This window comes from Stigmatopora nigra, chromosome 4, assembly GCF_051989575.1.
Source record: "Stigmatopora nigra isolate UIUO_SnigA chromosome 4, RoL_Snig_1.1, whole genome shotgun sequence".
Taxonomy (NCBI): Eukaryota; Metazoa; Chordata; class Actinopteri; order Syngnathiformes; family Syngnathidae; genus Stigmatopora; species Stigmatopora nigra.
The window spans coordinates 18,281,085-18,303,024 of NC_135511.1; the positions used below are offsets into that span (position 1 = coordinate 18,281,085).

At 42.9% G+C, this 21,940-nt stretch overlaps 1 protein-coding gene across 1 annotated transcript; it reads right to left on the minus strand.

The window, feature by feature from the left end:
• Positions 1-539: 539 nt before the first annotated feature.
• Positions 540-12,653, minus strand: rusc2 (RUN and SH3 domain containing 2). The gene is made up of 13 exons (XM_077715970.1): positions 12,556-12,653; positions 8,923-10,216; positions 7,807-8,164; positions 6,109-6,591; positions 5,863-6,036; positions 4,978-5,145; positions 3,652-3,728; positions 3,401-3,575; positions 3,240-3,345; positions 3,120-3,166; positions 2,225-2,993; positions 2,003-2,137; positions 540-1,809 (listed from the first exon to the last, which is right to left on the minus strand). Exons 2-13 carry the CDS (start codon positions 10,057-10,059, stop codon positions 1,599-1,601), a joined length of 3,840 nt encoding a protein of 1,279 aa, XP_077572096.1. The 5' UTR covers positions 10,060-10,216; positions 12,556-12,653; the 3' UTR covers positions 540-1,598.
• Between the last annotated feature and the right edge of the window lie 9,287 nt (positions 12,654-21,940).

Genomic DNA, 21,940 nt, shown 5'->3' on the forward strand with positions numbered 1-21,940 from the left:
GGCGACGCGTCGGTTAGCTCCGGGTGGGCGGCCTCCACGTACATCCATAGGGTTCCACGGGACGCCTCGGTCCGACGCCACGGGACGCCTGGGTCCGACGCTCCCGTTCGGAATGCTTCACCGCCGGCGGGTGGCCATTTTTTCTTACTTGACTAATATCCACAAATAGAGGAGGGAAACAAATCTTAGCACGGAGCTCGTCGTCGTCCAAGCCGGTCTGAGAGCATCCCTCCAGTGGAGCCCAGCGGCGACTGAGTGAGCAGCCAGTCAACCGGGGACGACATGCCGGAGAACGACAGTGACATCTGCCGGTGGGAAGAAAGAAAGCAAGCACCGATGTGGGAGGGGGGGGGGGGGGGGTTACAAGAACCAAACAACGTGATTTTACGTCTAAAACTCCTGAAAAATATTCATCAATTTATTCATTTTGTGGACCACTTATCCCCACAATGCTCGCAGGGGGTGCTGGAGCCTTTCAATTTGTCCCTCTTAATTGTTTAAATCAAAAATATTGACAAAAATAAACAGCAGTCAGATGATTGTGTGTCACAAGAGCACTTTAGTTAGCCACATGAGTCAGTTAGCATCGTACATACACACGAGAGGATGTTGATGGTATTTACAAGTTAACCAATCCCCGACAAACGTCGCCATCAACATATTTACACTAAAAATCGCGTTGGCATTATTAAATAGTTTGGACTGTACAAGAAAAAGCAAGCTAACAATGTCAGTAAAGTGTTCAAACAGTGCAAAATTCCCTTCTTTTGTTCCAGAAGCTAGCTTGCTAACATTTATCTGGAGCTGTTATTGTGACAATCTTGCCAAAAAATAGGGGATGATGGGAAGTTATTAGACAAAAAAATGTGTTGGGTTTAACTGTTGAAATTTTCAGGCTAATGGCTAATAGTAGCAAACATTTTTTAAACATAAGGGGGAAAAGCATAGCATTAAAATATTTTCCAGGCTCTAAAATGAATATTTCCCTCAAGTCTTCATCTCCCAAAATCATATAAAGTGGCGTTCCAACTTTACAGTTCATTTCACTCAATGCTAACATGGATTAGCTTTGATGCTAACTACGGAAGTGCTAAAATCAAACATTCCATCACTTCTGGAGAAACCAACGCTCTGCCCCACCGTCGGTAGATAACATGAGGATAGTTTTAGCGAAGCGTGCTAAAGCTACGTGTGCTAGCTCCACTTATATTACAGTAAATACATGTTTATTGTTATATGAAATAGGGGGCGGGCTTCCTACAACCCTTTAAAGACGAGGTAAGATTAAAATATTTGACCGATTCCATTCCTGCGGACATGTTTGATGCATCCCATCATGGAAAAAGCTAATATTACAGCCTCGAATGCTAATCTTACAGCCTCATTACATGCTGGCCCCTCCCACTTCCACGCTAGGCAGTGCTTGGCAAGTCCAACCAGGTGTTTTGTTTATATACAAAATGGATAAAACCGTAACCCCTGACATGCAATCCATTTTTATTGCTAAAATGGATTGGACGCCCGATCCGGTCGAGGGCGGGCGTTGACGATGGTATTTAACGGCGCCGCTTGGGGGCGCCAGTCTCTTTGGGTTTGGATTATTTGGATGTGGCGTCATCACCGGGAGAGTCGGAATGGTCGCCTTCGTAGACCGAGACGTAGACCATGGGTACCAGGCCCCGAGAAGTGCCGGCGGAGCAGAGCAGCCAATCGGCGTCGGCCTTGCTCAGCACGCGTAGGATGTCGCCTTTGCTGAAGCTCAGTTGTCCCGTTTCCGTGGCGATGTGGTGGCACAGCGCTCGGACTTCACTGTGGGACGAAAAGGTCAAAAGGGATTGGACGTGTGGTCCCGTCAATCGCAACCAATGAGGTAGGCATTTTGAAGATTTTAGAAGCAACCCAATGGTTTCTCTTTTTGTTTGTTAGTTTTTGAAAGATGTTCCAATTGTATTGTGATATATCGCCATTGGGATATATTGCTAGTTTTTGAAGAACTTCTTACCATGTTGAAAGTTTACCCACAGGTGAAGGAGGGTCGACGGTCACGGGTTCCAACTTTTTTCCACCTCCACCACCGACGGTCTGAGCCATCAAGTCCAAAACCGACGAATCCAGACCGAGCCAGCCCGAAGGTGGCCTGAAAAGGACAAGAAACTTGCATTTGTTGACATACAAAAGCCACCATAGCTGTGCTAACCGCTAGGAGTATTAGCATAGGACGTACCTGCTCTTGTAAGTCTTCGACCTTATTTCACCCGCATCCGTTTTAGTCGGAGACCCAAAGAGCCGCCCCCAACGCGGCCCCTGACCCCGAGCATCATGGTCCGGATGAGCCTCGGTCACCTGCCGGTTGAGGACCGACTCGGGCGGACTTCCCATCCATGATAGGCGCTCCCAGGATCCGGACTCGGCGCCTTCCACCACGCCCTCCCTGACGGGCGGCGGCCGTCTTCGCTCGGCCGACGCCCTTCGCTTATCCGCCTTGACGAACTTGGAACCTTCCGCCGATTGGTCGATGTAGACCTGGGAGGACTGCATGAGCTGGTACCACCACCCCGCCTGGCGGTCTTGACGTTGTCGACCCTCCTCCGAACCCACATTGTCCTCACTTTCCCGCCCGACTCCCTTCACCCTCCGGACGGCCGTCCCCCTCTCCTCCTCCGGAACGCACTCCCTTCCGGGGGTGTCGGTTCTATGCCGCGTCCCCTCTCGTCCCTTCCCGGTCACCATGTCCCCGACGGCGGCGCCCCAGCCCTTCATGAGTTCCAGGGTGGACCGAGAGGCGGAACGTCCCGCCGAGTGCAGCAACTCCTGGCGCCGCCGTTGCTGCTCGCGTCCCGTCGCCAGTAGCCGATATTCGAAAAGGAGGTCCAAGTCGAAGGGGAGGAGCGACAGAGGTTGCAGCAACAGAAGGAGTTCGCTAAATAGTTGGCGACAGGTCCCCTGTGCCAGTGGGACCAGTCCCCAAGGGTTATAGTGGGCACTTATGATATCTGGAACAACAGAAACATCCTACTGGTTAGCTGCTAATGACTTGTTGGCATGTTTTTACTACTATGGTAGATATATTGTATTTTCTCACATATAGGCCGTATTTGTAGCAAAAAAAATGATTTTACCTTCATGTGTCAGGAGGTGACTGAACCAGAACTCCAAAGACTTCATGCTGGGGAAGAAAAAAATAGTCCCGGGATAAATGAGAGGCTGAAAATCCCGTTGGGAAAATGAAAAAGACTCACTTGAGGAGTCCCAAGATGAAGGAATTCAGTCTCATGCTGTGGCTCGTCAGCTCCGAGAATTGATTGACTTTAGTCAGTAGCTTGTGAAGAACTCGCGTGGACGGGCCTGCAAAACCAAAACATGGATTCCGCGTCGTGATTGGACCGGCAGGAGTACTTACCCAGCTGGGAGGAAGCCTCCACCAAGCTCCAAGGCTGACATCGGCGCTGTCCAACGATCAGGTCCAGCACGTAAGCCTTTAGGCCATCTTGAAGGACTTCGCGGAGGGCCGGACATAAGTACTTCAGGATCAGGTGACCCACGTTGGGACTCACCCAGCTGTTGCCTAGTTTAGCCTGACAACACCCAAAATGAAATTGGTATTTGGGTCTGGAGACTGATGTAAAAAAAAAGGGGGCGTGGCGGACTCACTTTGACGTCAGGGTCTCGACTCGTGCCGAAGTGAGCCACAATCAAATCCACTGCTGTGTTGACCGCCTTCACCAAACCTACCAAAAGATGACAAAATCACATTTAGGGCACATTTTTTATGTGCTAGAATTGCAGATTTTTTGATGAAATTATGTTGTTACTTGTTTTATTTGTGCCGCAATGATTAATCGATTAGAAAAAAAACTTCCATTTTATTTTGGCAGCTTTGATGACGTCAGTGTTCATTGTCCATATTCAGTTGGATTAATTTGGGATTTACAGTGCCCTCCGGTGGCAACAGTTAACATTACACAACTCCCGTCAAGCCCCGGTCACATTTTTTAATTCCTCCGGTGAGCAACAACGAGAGGACATGGCGAGCATTCGGTACGGAGTATAAATGCAAAAATACTTATAAAACAATGTTTGTCACATCTATATCAATGATTACCAAGTTCCCTACTTGTTCGCACAAAGACGTGTGGGTTTTATTTTATTTGAAGAGCAATTTTCGTCAATGAATATTCATGTTGATCTCAACATAGGCTTGTTATACATTAAGCCCGTATGCTAAACTTTGTTCGAAAATGTTAATTTGCTAAACGAGGTTCTGCTCGAGTATTCATGAAAGCCAATTGTCGTTATAGAAGTGTTAATGTTGTTGTGGGGGGTAATACTATCGTGTTGTGGAAATATAATGGTAGTTAGCGATTGGCGCGAGGCTAACGCTAGCGGCGAGTGGCTAATGGCTACGTAAGCATGTACTATTTGCCGCAGGTACATCGTAAATGCAAAATTTTCGACGAGTTAAGGTAATTAGCTCAACTTTGACATGTTGAATAACTCAATCTGTTTGTACAAAACACTCGTGTGGTCAATATGTGTCGAAATACAGAATGCAAAGTATGACTTTTTGTTTAATAATGTTTCGTTGTGCTGCTACATTATGTGCTTGGGATTTACACGTCGTATTGGTTGTACTGTACATGATGGAAATAAGCCATAAATTAGGTTTTTATATTGTTTTAACATGTCATGCTCTTTTAAAAGTACATTGTTGGCGTCAATGGATGTGCTGGTCAAAATGAATGTTGTAGTAAGTGTAATGTCTTTGTTTTATAGCTTCAAAAATGACTCAGCATTTTTTTGTATCTCAATTGACTGAATAGTCCATAAGTTAAATAGCCACGCCCATGTTGGTCATACTTTTTGTACACAAAAAAAGCTATTAAGCAACTCACAAATGTCAATTTCTGAGATTGACAGGCTGTTGTGAGTTGCTGATCTTCTCAGGTTAAAGCCTGTCAATTTTAGGTTGAAGCTAACCTCTTTTGTGTGTCATATCCACGCAGGTGTGCGACTGCGAGACGGCCGAAGAGGAAAAAGACGAAGACGTGGATGCGTCCGGCGAGAGGCAGAATTCGTCCGGCGGTCTCTCCGTCAAGGAAAAGTAATCGGGTAGGAAATCGTTGCAACTCGGCTGCATTAGTTTCACTGAACACAGGCAAAATAACAAAAACAAACACAGTTACACACACTAAATAGGAATTAGATCGTCGTAAATTAGTAGCTGGAAAAACAAAAATGCCAATAAAAACGGTAAGTGCCCTCCAAGTTATCTAAAATATGGTTTAGAATGAGTTAAAATGTGACAAATGTGTTTTAACTGATTTGTTCATGATAGACAATGGTGTTTTTAGCTTTAGCTTTAGGTTAAGATGTCATAAACAACTCAATTAAAACAGATAAGACAAAATGAACTTAATACAACTATAACAAATCCAAATTCATATCCTATATTTTCTGTAAATATGTTTTCATTCGATTCATCATTGTATTTTTCAATGTGATTTTATATATAGTTGTAACATAAATGTAAGGGGAATGAAATGTGTTTTCCTCTAATGAGCTCATTCATAAGAATTTGACGGGGAAACTAATGTTGATGTACTGCTTGTGTATATTTGTATTTGTCATTATTTTTGGTAAGCGCCTATAAGACTGTATTGTTTTTTTTCTGTAGTTCTGACACCATTGTTTGGGAAATATTTAGTACTTTTTGGGTAATATTTCCAATAAATCAACGTTAAAATCCCAAAAGGGAGTCAGAAAAACTAGTAAAAGTAAGTCTTGCGTACATTTGCATCAAAAAAACATCTTTTAGCTTCAATATTTTCAAAGAAAAAGACAATAATGGCAAAATAATCGCACCGTAATGGCGTCCTGTGCTCTGGTTGACGTTGGTCGCTGGGAAATCGAAGACGTTGCGTCTGAGCGGTCGTCGGAAATCTGTCGCGGAAGATACGCTGGGCGCCCTTTCGCCGCCCAGGGGGTTCTGCCGTCGGTATTCTCGCCACTTTAAGGCTTGGGGGGAAAGGTGGTGTGCTGCCAGGCGACAAAAATAATAACAAATATAAGAACATATTTCCAGAAGAAGAAGATGAATTTTCACATTACCATTGTGCATCCTGGCCCCTTCTGCGACGGTCCCCAGGGGGCTCAGGGTGTCCTGTTGCATGGGCGGTGAGGCAGGGGGCGCCACCCCTCTTATCCCGTCTGACCTGGTGACATCGGGCGGCCCCCGGTGGCGAGGGGTCGAAGGGCTCGGGCTACACGTTGGACAAGTCCCTTCCCGAAGGCGGGCCGGGGAGTGGCTCCCCAGGGGGGATGGGCGAATTGACCTGGGGGGGCCCGTCGCCTCCCCGTTGCCCCGGCCCCGGGGGCGCTCCTTTTCGCCCGAGTCCTGGCTTTCCTCGTCCTCCGTGCCGCCGGAGGTCGGGCGGGGCCTGGGGCCCGTTGCGTGAGCGGCCAATGGGGGGAGGTTCTTGAGCTGGGGGGCAATGGGGGCCAACTGGTGGTGGAAGGTGAAGGGCTGGATGGGGAGGCTGGTGGGTCGTCTGTCTTTGCTGTAACGCACCACGCCCGGGTGGGTGGGGCCACCTGAAATGGCAGAAATAATTGTTTACGGGACGTGTGTCAAAGTGGCGGCCCGGGGGCCAAATCTGGCCCGCTGCATCATTTTGTGTGGCCCGGGAAACGAAATGACGAGTGCCGACTTTCTGTTTTAGGATAAAATTCAAATGAAGAGTATAGATGTATATTACATTTCCTGATTTTCTTCCTTTTAAAGCAATAATTGTAATTTTTTAGTCACTTTGGTAAAAATCTGAAAATATATTTTTAAAAAAAGCTAATAAAAGCATTGTTTTAGATCTATAAAAACTGAATAATCAGATATTTTAATCCAGTTCTTTTAATCCATTTATATGAAAAAAAATCTAAATATTATATCCAAAATAGTCCGGCCCACATGAAATCGAGTTGACGTTGTTGATAGAGGAAAGCGCAGGTTCGAGTCGAGTGGTCGTTAGAAATGGTTGTCATTGGTAATCAATCAAAAAAAAATGTAACCTGACTTTCCAGGTATTACTAGTACACGGACATTAGTTTAGTTTAGCTTGGCCAAATTGCCACCAAATTGCTGACTCATCTTACGGGGACAGACAACTACACACTAAGGCGGAGGACACATGCAGTAAAATGCGAGGCTCACCTCAGAAGAATTCCATATTCTGGTCTTAGTGTTTTTCTCCCTTCCCCAAAACCAGTGTGTTGCACCAGTTTATATTGCGGGATGTGTTTATGTGTGTGTCTGTGTGTGTGTGTGTGAGGGAGAGACGTCTCATAACATTGCGCAAGATGTTTGTCAGTCTAAAGGCCGAATTACAGTTGCTAGAGATTGGGTGCAGTGTTTGTGGTAGCCACAGGAGGGCGATATTGTGTCGTAGTGGGAACAGCAAGATGAGAAAAGAAGTGGAACTGGAAAATATGATTTTGGATGGAAAAAGGAAGCAGAAAAGGCAAGAAGAAAGGTTTCTGGGTAATAAGGAAAGAATTGGACCTTTAAGAAACAGTTTTTTAGTCGGATTTTGATGATTTTTTTGGTTATTTCTTATAAAAACAGACATTATGTTAAGCAGTTAAGCATTCTTTTCGACCAATATTATTTTAATTGTATTTTTTTATTTGACTAATATTTTCTGGTAGTAAAGTTACTCTTGAATAAAGTCTGTAAATGTAAAACTATGTTGTTGTTTTTTGAAGAATGATGCGAGAAAAAAGGTAGGGAGGCGAAAAAAAACGTGGATGTCAAACCTTCAGCAGCAGACTCCCCTGTCACAACATGGCCGTCGCCTTCTTCCCACGAGGGCCAAAACTCAGTCGGGGAGAAGGCGTCGACCTTTAGAGGCGACGAGTTGACCTGGCGACGTTTGCTCCGGGCGATCTCGGCGAAGGAGGTGACTCGGGCCGGGGGCCCCGCCTCCTCGCTGAGGCGTACGGGGCAACTGGCCATGCGCTCCAGGGGGCCCGGGCGACCCGGCGACTTGTCCATTTGCCGTTCGTAGCTGCGGGAACGTTGCGGGAGGGACGCGTTGACGTACACTTGGCCTCCTCGTAGGACCACGTCCGCTGCCTCTTCGTCTTCGTCTTCATATTTAGCGGCCAAGTCAGACTGGGGAGACGTGATTTGTTATCATTTACCAGGATTTTGTAGTACATTTTAGACTTTCACGTGTGCCATAAGTGTGTGTGCGTGAAAATATTTGCCACATTGCAATTGTACAGTTTTTAATCGCTTAATAAGGGGAATTGCAATCATTAATAAGGGAAGCATTTAGCCGAGGTTGCCAGGTATGTAAGAGAGAACCTTGAAAGATGGATAGTGGTTGTTGTGAGACAGCCAATGAGAGCCCAGTAGAGGTTAGCGAGCCTCTAAAGTGAGAATCAATGTATCTGCGACAATATTTTCAAAACTTTTTGGGGGATTTCATAACTTGAATCTTTGTCGTATCTCGAGGTACTCATTTGCATATTTCGTATCCAGAAAAAGTCAGACCTGGAGGCATTCATAAGTAGCGGTATTACTATATAAGTTTTTAAATATATTTTCTTAATAACAACAAAGCAAGAAAATAAGCAATAGTTTAGTCAAAACTATGTGATCGAGACAACTATTTATGACATGATTTTGAGTCACAGATGTCGCACAAATGTGGGAATGTAGCGTCACCCATTTAAAAATAAAATGGTCTATAATAATCTGCAAGCACTTGTATTCATAAGCATGTGACAATAGACAAAGCACACATTTCTACGCAAAAGGATTAGGGCCAATTGTAAAAAAAAAAAACAATAATAATTAAAGAGGGCCAAGAATGGAAAAGTCAGACTTTAATCTGAAAATTCAAACTTAATATTCGTAGTTCTTACCGGCATCGAATCTTCGTCCTCCTCCCGCTCGGTCCTCTGTCGGAACAGGAAGTACTCGCTGGGTCGCGTTGGACTCGGGGGGCTGCCCCTGCTTCGCTCCGACGACCCGGGGCTCGGCGACGACTGGGACGACAGGTCACAGGTCACCAGTTTGTAGTAATTCTGCGCCGGCACCCCCACCGGGCGGGACGCCTGGACGCTCTCCGACCCACAATCCGGCGGTCCGCAGGCGTTGCAGTTGGCGTCGAGCTCCTGATCCACCGACGGCGGCTCTCTGGCTAGCGAATAGCACGCCGGATCCGTCGGGGACGCGAGAAGATCCAAATAGAAGGCGCCTTCTGACGACTCCCCCGGGCGAAGCGCTCGCTCGGCGGGGCCGTTGAGATTGGCGAGCTTTTCGGAAATATCGTTGTCTGTTTCGTTGTAAATGGCGCTGAAATTCACTAGCACGCCGTCCGAGCTGTTGCAGGACGAATCGCTACCGCCGTAGCATTCGGGGAAGTCCCGCGAGATGCTCCGGCCCAGGGTTCGACAACGGCGGCGGAGCGGGGGGGACGAACATGTCTCGCCGTTGCGCCCGCACGCCATGGGATGGTCGTTGTCCTCGTCGTCCTCCCATTCGCGCCCGGCGCAGTCTACAGACATGTCGGAGCCGGCGCTACCGTGACGACGGACGGGCGCCGCCGGGTCGTGGAGGCGGAACGACGGCGGGGTGGAGTCGGCGAGGCCACTAGGGCGGAAGGGAGAATTTTCGCCATAGCCGCTAGGGCGCTCGTCTTCCTCGTAGTCTTCCTCCGTCTTCATCAGGAAGGGATTGCGACGTGGAGGGGGGCGGATCCCGCTAGGGACTCGAGGGAAGGTGAGCCCCATGGCCGCCGCCAACTGCTCGTCAGAGATGCTCGAAGCCGGCGAGGAGTCGTCGCTAACCGCAGCCGTCTGGATCAGGCTGCTGTACAACAGCGCCTCCGTCTGGAGGATGTCTCTCTCGGGGAGGGAAGTGGTGCGACTCAGTCCCAGGTTTTCTGGGGGGCAAAATGGGTCGTGGCCAGGGGGGGCGGACACTTGGCAGTGTACCAGGGGGACGTGACGGACGATTAGGGTCTCGCCGGAACGTTTGTCGGAGGAGACGCCGTCCATGGCGATTCAAAAAAAGGGCTGGGATTGCGAGGACTTGGAATTGGATTCAATGGCGGCGGGGTGGGTGGAGCTCGGGGGCGTCGCCGGGGACTTGGTAGGAGGGGTCGAGAAATTCGAGGGCGGGATCACAACGTCGGACATGAGTGGAGTGCGACATCTGTAGACATAGAAAGACAGTTTGCGTTATTTTTTAAAGAATTTCCAGGACGTAGAAAAGCAGCCAATGAGATTGCCTCATCCGTTACCCACCGGCCAATCCACATTAAGCGTTATACAAGTGAATTCCCATCTGTCATATCAGGCTTGCTTAAAATGATGAATTCTCTTGATTTTATTAGAACTAAATCCCCCTTTTTTAAGTCAAATGATCCGTACAATCGTTCGATAATCCTCTATTATAATATCATCCCTCGGAATTACAGAAAAATAATCCACCTGGGTAGATCCAGATGTCTTTTAAAGAAAGACTCCATCTTAAACCACGTTAATAACCTCCAAGTGGATAAAACCGCAATCCTATTAAAACCTCAATAGGAAATTTCATCTAATCTTTTTATTACCAGTCTTTGTGTCTTCGATTTAAATAAAGGAAGGCCAGCCAACACAAAATATATACATAGAAAAATATATAATCCAGCCTTCCCACACGGTTAACACTGACTAATTAGCACATTAGCTTAGCTAAAACGCAATCCTTTTTACACCACAACACATGCACTTCCAGGAAAATGGAGTAGAGTGGGATGATGACGTGTGGGGGGTGCTTAAGTGTCTATCCCGTCCCACCCTCCACTCCAAACTGGGATTCCATGTTTAGCACTCCCAGTTGGCGTCTGCATAGCACATTAACAAATGCTAAAAGACGGATACTAAATGCAGACTGACTATGTAGAAATGCACATAACTCCCCATTAACTCGTGCTAAGCAACCATCTTGGTTGCTAAGGTAAACTTGTCCCTAACACCCAAAAAACTTGAAAGAAACAAACTAAAAAAAATGTAAGAGTTTGTCAAATTCATAACTTGTCTTGACTTAGATGGCAACCTTACAAATGTCATGTTTTGGTTGCCAGGTCCAAGTGGTTGCCAGAGCTAAGTGTACATGGAAGATGACCATAACATACACACACGCACACCCACACGGCAAAAGAAAGAATGCGCGTCCTCCGCCCAGCCCTGGCGGGTTGCCAGATATGTTACGTAACCCGAAGAGAAGTGTTCCTAAAGGAGCACGGACAGTAAAAATTCAATAAAAATCTTCACACTACTTGCAATATAGTCGCATAATAACTAGTATCTTTTAGCACATTAGCTTAGCTAAAGCTTATTATGTTGACTGCTTATGTATTGTTTGTTGTTGGTATTTGTTAACTTTGCCAATGATTTATATTGTGATGACTTGATATTATTATTATGTATTTTTTTGTTTGTTGTTCTTTACTTTGTTAGTCATACTGGTCACTTCTCAACTAACACAACTAGTGGTATTGCTCACAATATGTATTTTTTATACTAAGTACTAACACTAGTAACAACTAGTAATAAATAGTCATCTGGTCACTAGTTTCTCACATCAACCATTGGTCATTCTCACTAACTAGCACTGGTCAATCACATAAATTAGTCACATAGGTCACTCTCGTCAACTAACAACAACAACTGGCCCCATCAATAGTTGCCATGGTGACATATTTGCAGAACTTATATCTGATATTACAGTTTTTTGTATTATTACATGTGCAATAAAGCAGCAGTAAACAGGTGTCTAAGTAGCCATCAGCTAGCATCAACCTACATCTTCTATTTGTGTCACATAGCCAGGCCACAAGATTCAATGAGGTCGCATGTGGGAGGCGTTTTCCTATCAGGACTTCAAAATAAAAGTAATTATCTCATCTAATAGGAAATTCTGATCCGATAATAAGCAATGCTTTTATTTTGACACACAAGAGTGGATGTAGTTTTCACGACTTTCGTGTAGCCTGATAGCGGTTTGTTTCGGTCATTTCGGGATCAATATGTAATCAAATGGGGTCCCAATGCCGAGTGCGTCATTTAGCGAGTCGTGCAAATCATAGAGTAACCAATCAGAAACCGATTTGACGTCTAAACACCTCTTGACAATGCATCAAAACATTTAAATGTCAAATAATTCGCCATGCTGATACAAAAGTCCCTTTGTGTCAATGCGATGAGGGGGGCGGGGGGTAGAGAAACCTCCGCACAGAATCCAATTCTGCGTCATTTTACCAAACACGAACCGAAATCTCGCTTGACAAATGTCGGGAAATCGTGGGGAAATGCGGAGAAAAGGGCGTTTGAGGGGGAGGCCAAGGGAGGGAGGGAGACCAGAGGGAGGCGTCGTCCGCTCGGAAAGAATGGAAGCTGCGAGCCGAACCGAACCGAGTCGAGCCGAGCCGTGGCCGAAGTGTACCGATCGCCGAAACTCCACAACGTTTTTGTTTTTGCTTCTTAAAAACATTAAAAGGCACTCACCTTGGTAGTGGTCGTTGGGGGTCGTCTGGGATGGGGGGGTCACTGTCCGCAGGACGACGACGACGTCGACGAAGATGCTTCTTGTCGGCTTGGTGCACTGCGCATGCGCCAAAACGGGATGTTTCTTTTACCTAACCCGCATCATGATTGACAGATACTCGTTGACGCGTTATTATAGTTGTATTGTTGTTCATCAGTTGGAAAGCGTTATTATAATATTCAATGTCCTTTAATGGGAAAATTATGTTTTGTGTATTAGTATTTGTTGTGTCATTTTGTTAAATATGCTTTGTGGTCATGGTTCTTTTGATAATTGACATTTTAAAAGAAGTATTTTGTCTGAAAATATGCAATGTGTTTATAATACATATCAGGCCTGGTCAATTTTTGCCACAAGAGGGCGCAAAATTACAGTAAAACCACTAGCAGTGATGACATAAATGATATGTTGACTATATGACCATTAAACTAATATTTAAACACTGTAAAATTTTTGATGTATAAAAAATAACAATTTAAACAAGTTCAGTGCATAATTATAATTTTATAAGTGTAGTTTGAAAGGTTTTCCTTCTTCCAATTCAGTTAATTTCAACCGCGATTAATCATTTTGTTTTATATCCCCTCAAAATCAACCACAAATTTTGTTATCCCTCAATTCCCGACCATATAAATAACCTTTTATCATCCAAATTCTCGCAAAATATCCCCAAAACGACAATTTACCATCCACCCAACAACTTAAATGACATATTTCCAAAAATAAACAACAACAATTGACTCCAAAGCCCAAGAGAGAGGTAGACATTGCAAATGACGGGCTGTACACGTAACCCTTGAACGCAGCACAGGAGCCGCCCAGCTCGTCGGATTTGATCCTCCCTTTTAATCGTTTGCGTGTGCGCGTTTGACTGACACACACACACACACACTCAGAACTCGGGACAACTCGTCACACAGCCTCTCGGTCCCGGAGTAGCGACAACAAGAAGAGGGGAATAATGTCCATTTTTCTACTTTTATTTCTACTCCAGGCTGAAAAGTGGGACTCGAACCTGCGGGCAGGGCATGAATGCAACAAGTGATTGAAGGAAAGAGTGTGGAAGACCCCCCAAAATGTCGCTGCTGTGTGTCAGAGGTCAGTCAACTTGTCCAATTTACTCGTGAAAGGATGCCTGATTCGATTGACTTGATGTTACTATACGTTGTCATTCTTAAATTTCATTTGTAAACATGAGTAAGAAATCCCCGGGTACCTCCGTCCCGCTTCAACCTGTAAGCACGGCAAAAAACTGTTTTTTTGGGGGGCATTTAAACACAACAATACTGTAAATAATGTGTAATGGCACATTGAAAGAAAAAGCTAGTGGACCATATACAGCCTTTTAGAATTAACTCCCTATTTTAAACAAAATAATAATTCATTTATTCATTTTTTTTCCCCTAATTGCAATTTTTTTAATCAATTTTTTTCTCTGTTTTAGCTAAAAAGCATTTTGTAACATCGAAAAATAAATATTTAAAAATATATTTGTTTTTCAATTTAATATTGAACATAATTAACAAATTTTGTTTCTTTTTTAAATGAAAAATAATTATAAAATGTTTGCCTTACTCATAAAAGAGCTGAAATCAATAGTTTTATATCTATTTTAAAAAAATATGTTTAGGGCTTTTGATCCAGTTTGCTTAATACGATTTAAAAAAAAAAAATCTAAATATTTTATCTAATGTACATCATCCTAGACTGGTCGCCAGTCAGAGACATACACAGACGACCAATCACACTCCCAATCGTACACAGACAGGTGGCTTAGCATGGATGAATAAAAAATAAAAATAAAATATGTATAGATATAAAATATAAAAACATAAATACAGAATACAAACATGAATAAATATCGAATAAAAAAATAGAAAATAAATAAATAAAACCCCCCAAAATAGAAAATAAATACATAAAAAACAAATTAATAGTATATATATATAAATAACTTATTAGTAAAATGAATATACACACTTATTTTTGACTTTCTACACTTTGCTACTTTGGCATCATTTGAAATGGCCGATTGTTGTCGTTCCCGTCGGAGTAGACCTCGAGGCGCCCCTTTATTGGTCGGGGCCCTTAGCAAGTCTGCACATGCTCAAATCCGGGTCGATAACATCAAAGAGGGCGCCAATGTTTTTCTTGTCACTTCATCATCCGTCTGTCATTTTGGCAAAATGAATGCCGGAGGCAAAGATTGACCAGCGTCCGGTTAATATGCTGACCAGACTGCAGCTGCCTCCTTTTTTTTCGCTCAATCAAATCGATGGTGCTAAGACGCCGTCAAATTGAGGACCACAACAACAGCGGCTTCCACTTTTCCACGTCAAAAAACTTTCAAAACAAACTTGATACTATTTTTCAATGCAATAGGGAACGCCCACTTTTTTGTGACATCACAACCAGAATTGGCAATCACGTCTTGCTAGTGCTAGCTAGCTAACACTCGATGACATCATGACGTGGATAGCATGCTAGCAAAAACGTCTCTTATTGGACGGGATTTTAGTGGGCGGAGACTAAACAGAAGACAAATGAAGGCTAATTAGAACGGATTCATTTTCTGAAGCGCTTTATCTTGACTAGACAAAGAATTTATGAAGGGAAGCAATCTCGACAAACCGGTAGAACTGCATATGAACGCATGTTTTTTTTTTATTTCCTTTTCCGGGTTCTATTTTGGCGCTACTTCTTGAAACAGAGACGTAATGGAACCTTCGCACGGAATTCTACTTTTTACGTCTACGCTGTGTTCCGTTCCGCCCACAGCTAACTCGAAAAGCGCATGCGGAAAAATCGGAAAAAATCACGTCATAGAATCGGGCCATTAAACAAACCGCAAACATTTTATTATGTCAATTTCCTTTAAAAAATCGTTTTGTAAGATTCTCTATTGTTTACGTCTGGTTTTATCTATGATTTATAAGTAGAGCGACCTTGACCAAGTCATTTTAAAAAAATGTTTTAGTGTGCATATTTGTATTTTGGCAAATTCAGACATTTTTTTAGCGTTGATTTGACGTTTATCATTTTTATAGAATGTCGTCCAAGTTCCTTCACAGGATCTTGGGTTTCCTCACTTGTTGCATTCAGGGACAATTAAAAAAAATCACAAAAGAACTAAAAATATTTTAGCCTAAGCAACCAAATTCAAAACATCGCCATATTTTTTTGACCTGACCTTAGACCTCAGGACCCAAAAATTGAATCAACTTTTTCATTTCTAGCAGAACTTAGAAATGGCAGCTCAGAACAGGAAATGGTCAGCAGGGAAGTGACATGTCAGAACAGGAAGTGAGGTCAGAGCAGGATAAAATATACAAGTGTGTCGTGGGAGGGATGGCGGGTTGGAGGGTAATCCCCTTTTGCCATCTGCCGCTACAGTTGAGTGTGTGTGTGTGTCTTTTCATTTAGTTGTGTGTGTGTGTGTGTGTGTGTGTTTATGTATGTTCATGTCCAGATTGCATGTGTGTGTGTGTGTGTGTGTGTGTTTATGTATGTTCATGTCCAGATTGCATGTGTGTGTGTGTGTGTGTTGGAGCATAGCACTCACGCTAACACACTCCCGATCATGCTAATTTCCACTCATCTCAATCATCTCCGACGTCATTCCGGCACGGAAACGTCCCATTTTTTTCCCACGGGCCCTGAAGGGGTCGTGGGGTCGCTCACTCACCACAGCTTATTTGCCTAAAAAGATGCTCATGCTAATAATAGCATGCCGCTAATTGGACTACAAATTGTCACACTTGGAATGTAAAGTACAATAAATAAATAAAAATCTAGTTTTTGCTTTTTTTTTAAAGATATTTACGTGACTTTTTCGGTATAGCGTGCCTGGGTATGATGAAATATGACGTCATTAATCTCTGAGCGTTTAATCCCACGAATGACTCGATTGCTTGGACAGATTACAAATATTTCCTGTGGGTGGTGTTGTTTTTTTTCTTTTCTTTTTTTTTTTTTTTTGATAAAAATGATTGTTGATCTCTTGACTTTTGTCAAGGCATCCATCCCACTTGGGGTTTCTAGCTCTTAAGGCATTATCCTGTGGGCGGGGATTATCCGGCACACAATCGCCGACACGTGCGCACAGGGTGACCCGCTTTTAGCCACGTTTAATCGACGGGGCCGACTGACCTGATGAATGACTGAACTTTTAACGCTTGTCTGTGACAGCCATTCCTCCGACTTACCCTATTTACCCACATTTAAGACACCCACAGCCTTCAAAAAGCCTTAAAATTGCTGAATTTGACAATTTCTCGCGTATAACCCGCCCCCTGATTGCCAATTTTAGGTCATATTCATGGTTTTAATAATTAATTAATTTTCTCACATATAAGCCACCTCCGCGCATAAGCCTTACCCTTAAAATAGCCTTAAAATAGCCTTAAAATGGCTGAATTTGACAATTTCTCGCGTATAAACCGCCCCCTGATTGCTAATTTTTGGTCAAATTCATGGTTTTAATAATGAATTAATTTTCTCGCATATAAGCCGCCCCAGCGTATAAGGCATACCCTTAGAATAGCCTTAAAATGGCTGAATATGACAATTTCTCGCGTATAAGCCGCCCCCTGATTGCCAATTTTAGGTCATATTCGTGGTTTTAATAATCTACACATTTTCTCGCATATAAGCCGCCCCCTGATTCCCAATTTTTACCTTCATATTCATGGTTTTAATAGGGAGTACAAATGTTTTACTTTGAAGGGAAAATCTTAAGAACAACTTAAGCTTTGTGTCTATATTTTAAAAGTATTGCTATAAAAATAACCCATGTTTTTCTCTTTTGTTTTTCCCCCCACAGTGAAGAAAGCCGACCTCCATGGACCTTCAGGTGAGACCACTCATTTTGATTTAGATCTCACGGTTGCATTTAGTGACAATTGATCAAAAAATAGTTATAATCACATCTGTTACAGTTTAAAAAAGCTACAAGTTAACCCCAAATATTCCTATACGGGGAGTAAAACATTGAAAAATGCAAATAATGTACAGTCTTCCCTCATTTATCGTGTCTTTACTAATCACTAATTCACTTTTTTTGCGATGAAAAAAACCCAAGATGTCTGCCAGTCAATTACTGTCAGTCCAAGTTTTCTTTATAAACTTTATTCGGTTAAACTCGTCCCAGTCTGATGCTCTACTTCCGAAAACTTGATCTGATTTTTGCTAATAACTGATACGTTTGGTCGCTGGCGGGAACGGACGCTGAAATCCCAGCGGCGCCATTGGCCTGGAAAAATATGTCGTTTGCTTAATTAGTCTGACAATCGCTTAGATTTTTTTCTCCTAGTTAATGAGTTTTACATCTGCCTTGTTTGATTTTCCAACTCGTCGTTATATTTTAAATAAGGACGCCAAAGTAATGAATCGCGTTTCAATGATGATTTGTCGAGCGCTGTGTTTTCCGAGGTTGCTCCTGAACGCACCACTCGTCTGACAGGAGAGGGAGGGGCTGACAAGTTGACTCCTTAGCTTTAATTTTCAATAGCTTGCTGGCTAATTAGCTTTTGTTCACCAATAAACTATTGTAAACCCGAATAGTACGGAATCTATTTCTATCGGCTTTTTATTTTGAAAGTATTTTGATGGCAATTTCGACTTTAATAGTGAAATCTGACTTGAATACGGTCATTTATTTCAAAATAAAGAAAATATAAACTTAACAAAGTATTTTGACGTCTATAAATGAAATTTTAGGAAAAAATTAAAGCATATCTTGCATAAAATGTGAAAAATTGATTAATTGTGCCTGCTGTGGCTCGCTCAGGGTGCCGCTATCTTACCTAGAGATGTCAAACCAGACCACTTCCTGGTTGTACTGCTCACTTGAGTCTTGAAAAAGACGGGGTCGTCTTATAATCAGGATCGTCTTATATTCGGGTCAATATGCTAGTTGAATTAGACTTAGCTAGGTCCATTTTTGCATGTTTTTCAAGTATTTCCCAATTTTTATTGTATTCATCTTTTTTTGCCCAGATAAATTCAACTCTTACGTGACACTGAAGGTCCAGAACGTGAAGAGCACCACGGTGGCGGTGCGTGGCAACCAGCCATGTTGGGAACAAGACTTCATGTTGTGAGTACAAAAGTCAGCAACAATAGCCCCAAAAAAAGTCACTTCCCACTTTAATTGAATTCAATTGTCACTGGCAGGCAATACTTTGGTCACAACTAAACACATTTCAACTCATTTTTGACGCTAAAAATCTTTTTAAAAGTCACTATTTTTGAGGCTAAATCAATAAAAAAATACATTTTTTGTGAACTCTTGTTTGGTCATCAAAAAAACTTCCTATAATGGCCACAAAATGATCTAAAAAATGTACAATGAGCAGGAAAAAGCTTAAAATGCCCCAAAATCAATAAAAAGTGACAAGAAATTGCCCTCAAATCAACAGAAAATGATCCAAAATAAAAAGTAGACCATATAAATTGGATCAAAAATATATGAGAAAATTATAAACATCAGTTTTTGGAACGCCAAATGTCTAAAGATAGTATTTATTCGTCGTAGCTGCTACAAAACATTAAAAGAGATATATGGATGTCATAAATAAACAAAAAAATGCCTTTTTTTGTAGCGAGATCAGCCAGCGGGATTCGGGCTTGGTGGCGGAATTATGGAACAAAGGTTTAATTTGGGACACTTTGATCGGGACGTCCCTCCTGCCACTGGACGCCATTCAGCAGTCCAACGAGGTAATCATACACGTACTGTCTACCTAAGTCCGTGTGCACCCGAGTGAACGTTAAGGGAAAAAATGCCAAGCACTTCATTTGTTTCAGGAGGGTCCCGGCGAGTGGATTTCTCTGGACTCGGAGGTCCTGATGAGGGAAGACCAGATCTTCGGGACCACCAAACCCACTTGGCACCAAGTCTTGCTGGATGCCCGATTTGAAATGCCTTTTGGTTGGTAAACATTAACTTTCACTTACAAAAATTCACCTGCCAATCATTCAAATCCTGAAATATGCCAAATAATGTTAATATTTGTCATTTTTTTTTCGATTTAACAGAAATTCCAGAGCAGGAAGCCAAATATTGGAGCCGTAAACTGGATCGCCTTAACAACATGAACATAGACGAGCCAGACGTGAGTTTTGGGGTTTTTTTTGCTGCCCCCTACAGGCGCAAATTGTCATTTTGTGAACTTCATTTGTGTTTCCCAACCAGTCATAAATTGTCATACAATGTAATATTCAGAGAGAAAAAGGAATATATGAATATAACCAGATTAAAAATAAACTATCAGAAGGTTAAAGTCAGAATATTCATGTTTAATTATAAATTATGCTTTTGAGGACAACAATTTTTTGTGTAATATTTGGAGATTTCAGTAATATTTGGAGAAAAGTCAAAATTATGCGACCAAAAACATGACATTACAGTCATACTTCTACTAAATTAATTGGTTCCTGAATTTTATTCATAACTTTAAAATTTTGTAATTTATATGTAAATTCTCTCAAAAAACTACCAACTAAACCCTTTAAAATGGGTCAAAGTGTCCCAATTTTGTATGATTTTGATGTGAGAAAACCCACAAAAATGAGAGAACATTATAAGAAAATAATTTATTAATGTCTTAAAAGAAATAAAGCATATAGATAGAGATTTTTCACACTGCAAAAAGTGTGCCACCCGCTCCAAAAAGTCTGGGAAAAACACTGCAAGAGTATTTTTTCATTTGTATGAAATGTGACATTTTTTGCAGTATCCACCGCTAGATGGCAGGGGAGGCTTGACATCCGTCCCCTCGCAGTGCTGTAAGTATTAAATATTCATATCATACTTTTGTTTTGACATTCCTCTCAAATCTATGATGTCATTGCCATTTATTTCCAGTTTGTCTATCCTCCACTTTGCTTTCTTTCTTCCTCCTTTTGGAGGAAAATCATTTTCATCGTCATCTTCGTCGTTATCATCCATCTTCATCTTCCTCAGTGGCGCTCATTTCCTCTGAGTGACTTTTCTTCTTCTTCTTGTTCTTCTTGTGGTTGTTTTTTAATCGCTGGCTGACTACCAGGCAGCTGGAGTTATTTCGGATGGACGCATCAGCCAAGTACGTAAGAAGGGGGCGCTAAAAAAAAGGTTTTCTTAAAAATTGGAAATCAAATCATCCAAGACGTGATTTTCAGTTTTTTTTCAGACTGGGTGAAGCTTCAACTGAGATTTGAACTTTGTAAACAGGAGTAAAAAAGCCTACGTTAAGAGTCAAAATGTGTTTTTATTTTTAACTGCAATATACTTCTTGACCACCAGAGGGAAACATTTCTCTCCTCAATTCCTTGCATCCAGTTTTTGTTTCCAGACTGGGTTAATCTTCAAGTGAGATTTGAATTTTGTAAATAGGAGTCAAAAAGCCTAAATTAGAGTCAAAATGTGTATTTTTTTAACTGCAATATACTTCTTGACCGCCAGAGAGAAGCATTTCATTCCTCAATCCCTTGCATTTTTACTCGAGTATTGTAACAAAGATGGATCAAATCTTTAGAATGAAATTAGTCAAACTAAAATGATTATTGTAAATAAATGGTAAAATAAATAAAATGATTATAAATTGGACCCAGATTTTGATATAAAAGTCCTAATCTTGGCCACCATTTTGGTCTTTTCACCCTTTGGCCCTAATTTGTAAGATTGTGACTTCCAGGCCTTTTCACACGTCGTCCTTTTTGTCCTCAGCTCTGGACGACCACGACAGCGCCATCATGGGGGACCACGACATTGATGCAGGGGTCCGCTCGCACCCCCCGCGCTATTACACCACCTCAGAGAGCAATTCTTCAGCTCACCAATACCCCGTCGGAGGTCGGCACCAGCGCCATCCGCGGGACTCGGACTCGCTACACAGCCTGGACCGAGACTACCACGACCTGCGCTCCTCCGGGTAATCCTAAACCACTTTGACTATATCTTCACCAAAGATGGCGTTTTCTTTCCATTTTCTGTCTTAACGCTTTCTCTTTTCTTTGCGCCGTCCTTCTTTTGCTTCTGCCATCTTTCTTTTCACGCACTTTCACCGCTAAAGGCGGTCGGGGAGAAGGCGCAGCGTAAGAATAGTCCCGGTGGACTCGGGTATGGGCGTAGACGACTGGGAGGGCAAATACAAAATGGCTGACTCCGAAATCCTGGACGACTACTTGGACGCCGAACAGAAAATGTGGGAGGACGACGACAAGAGCATCATCTACCGTATCGCCGATTCGCCACACAAGGCCTCGCCCAAATCCACAGGTGGGCGGTTCTACCAGGCGGTGGAATGGGACGCCCTCTCGCCCGAAGAGCGAGCCGCAAGGCGCCGTCCGCCATCTTACCCCGCC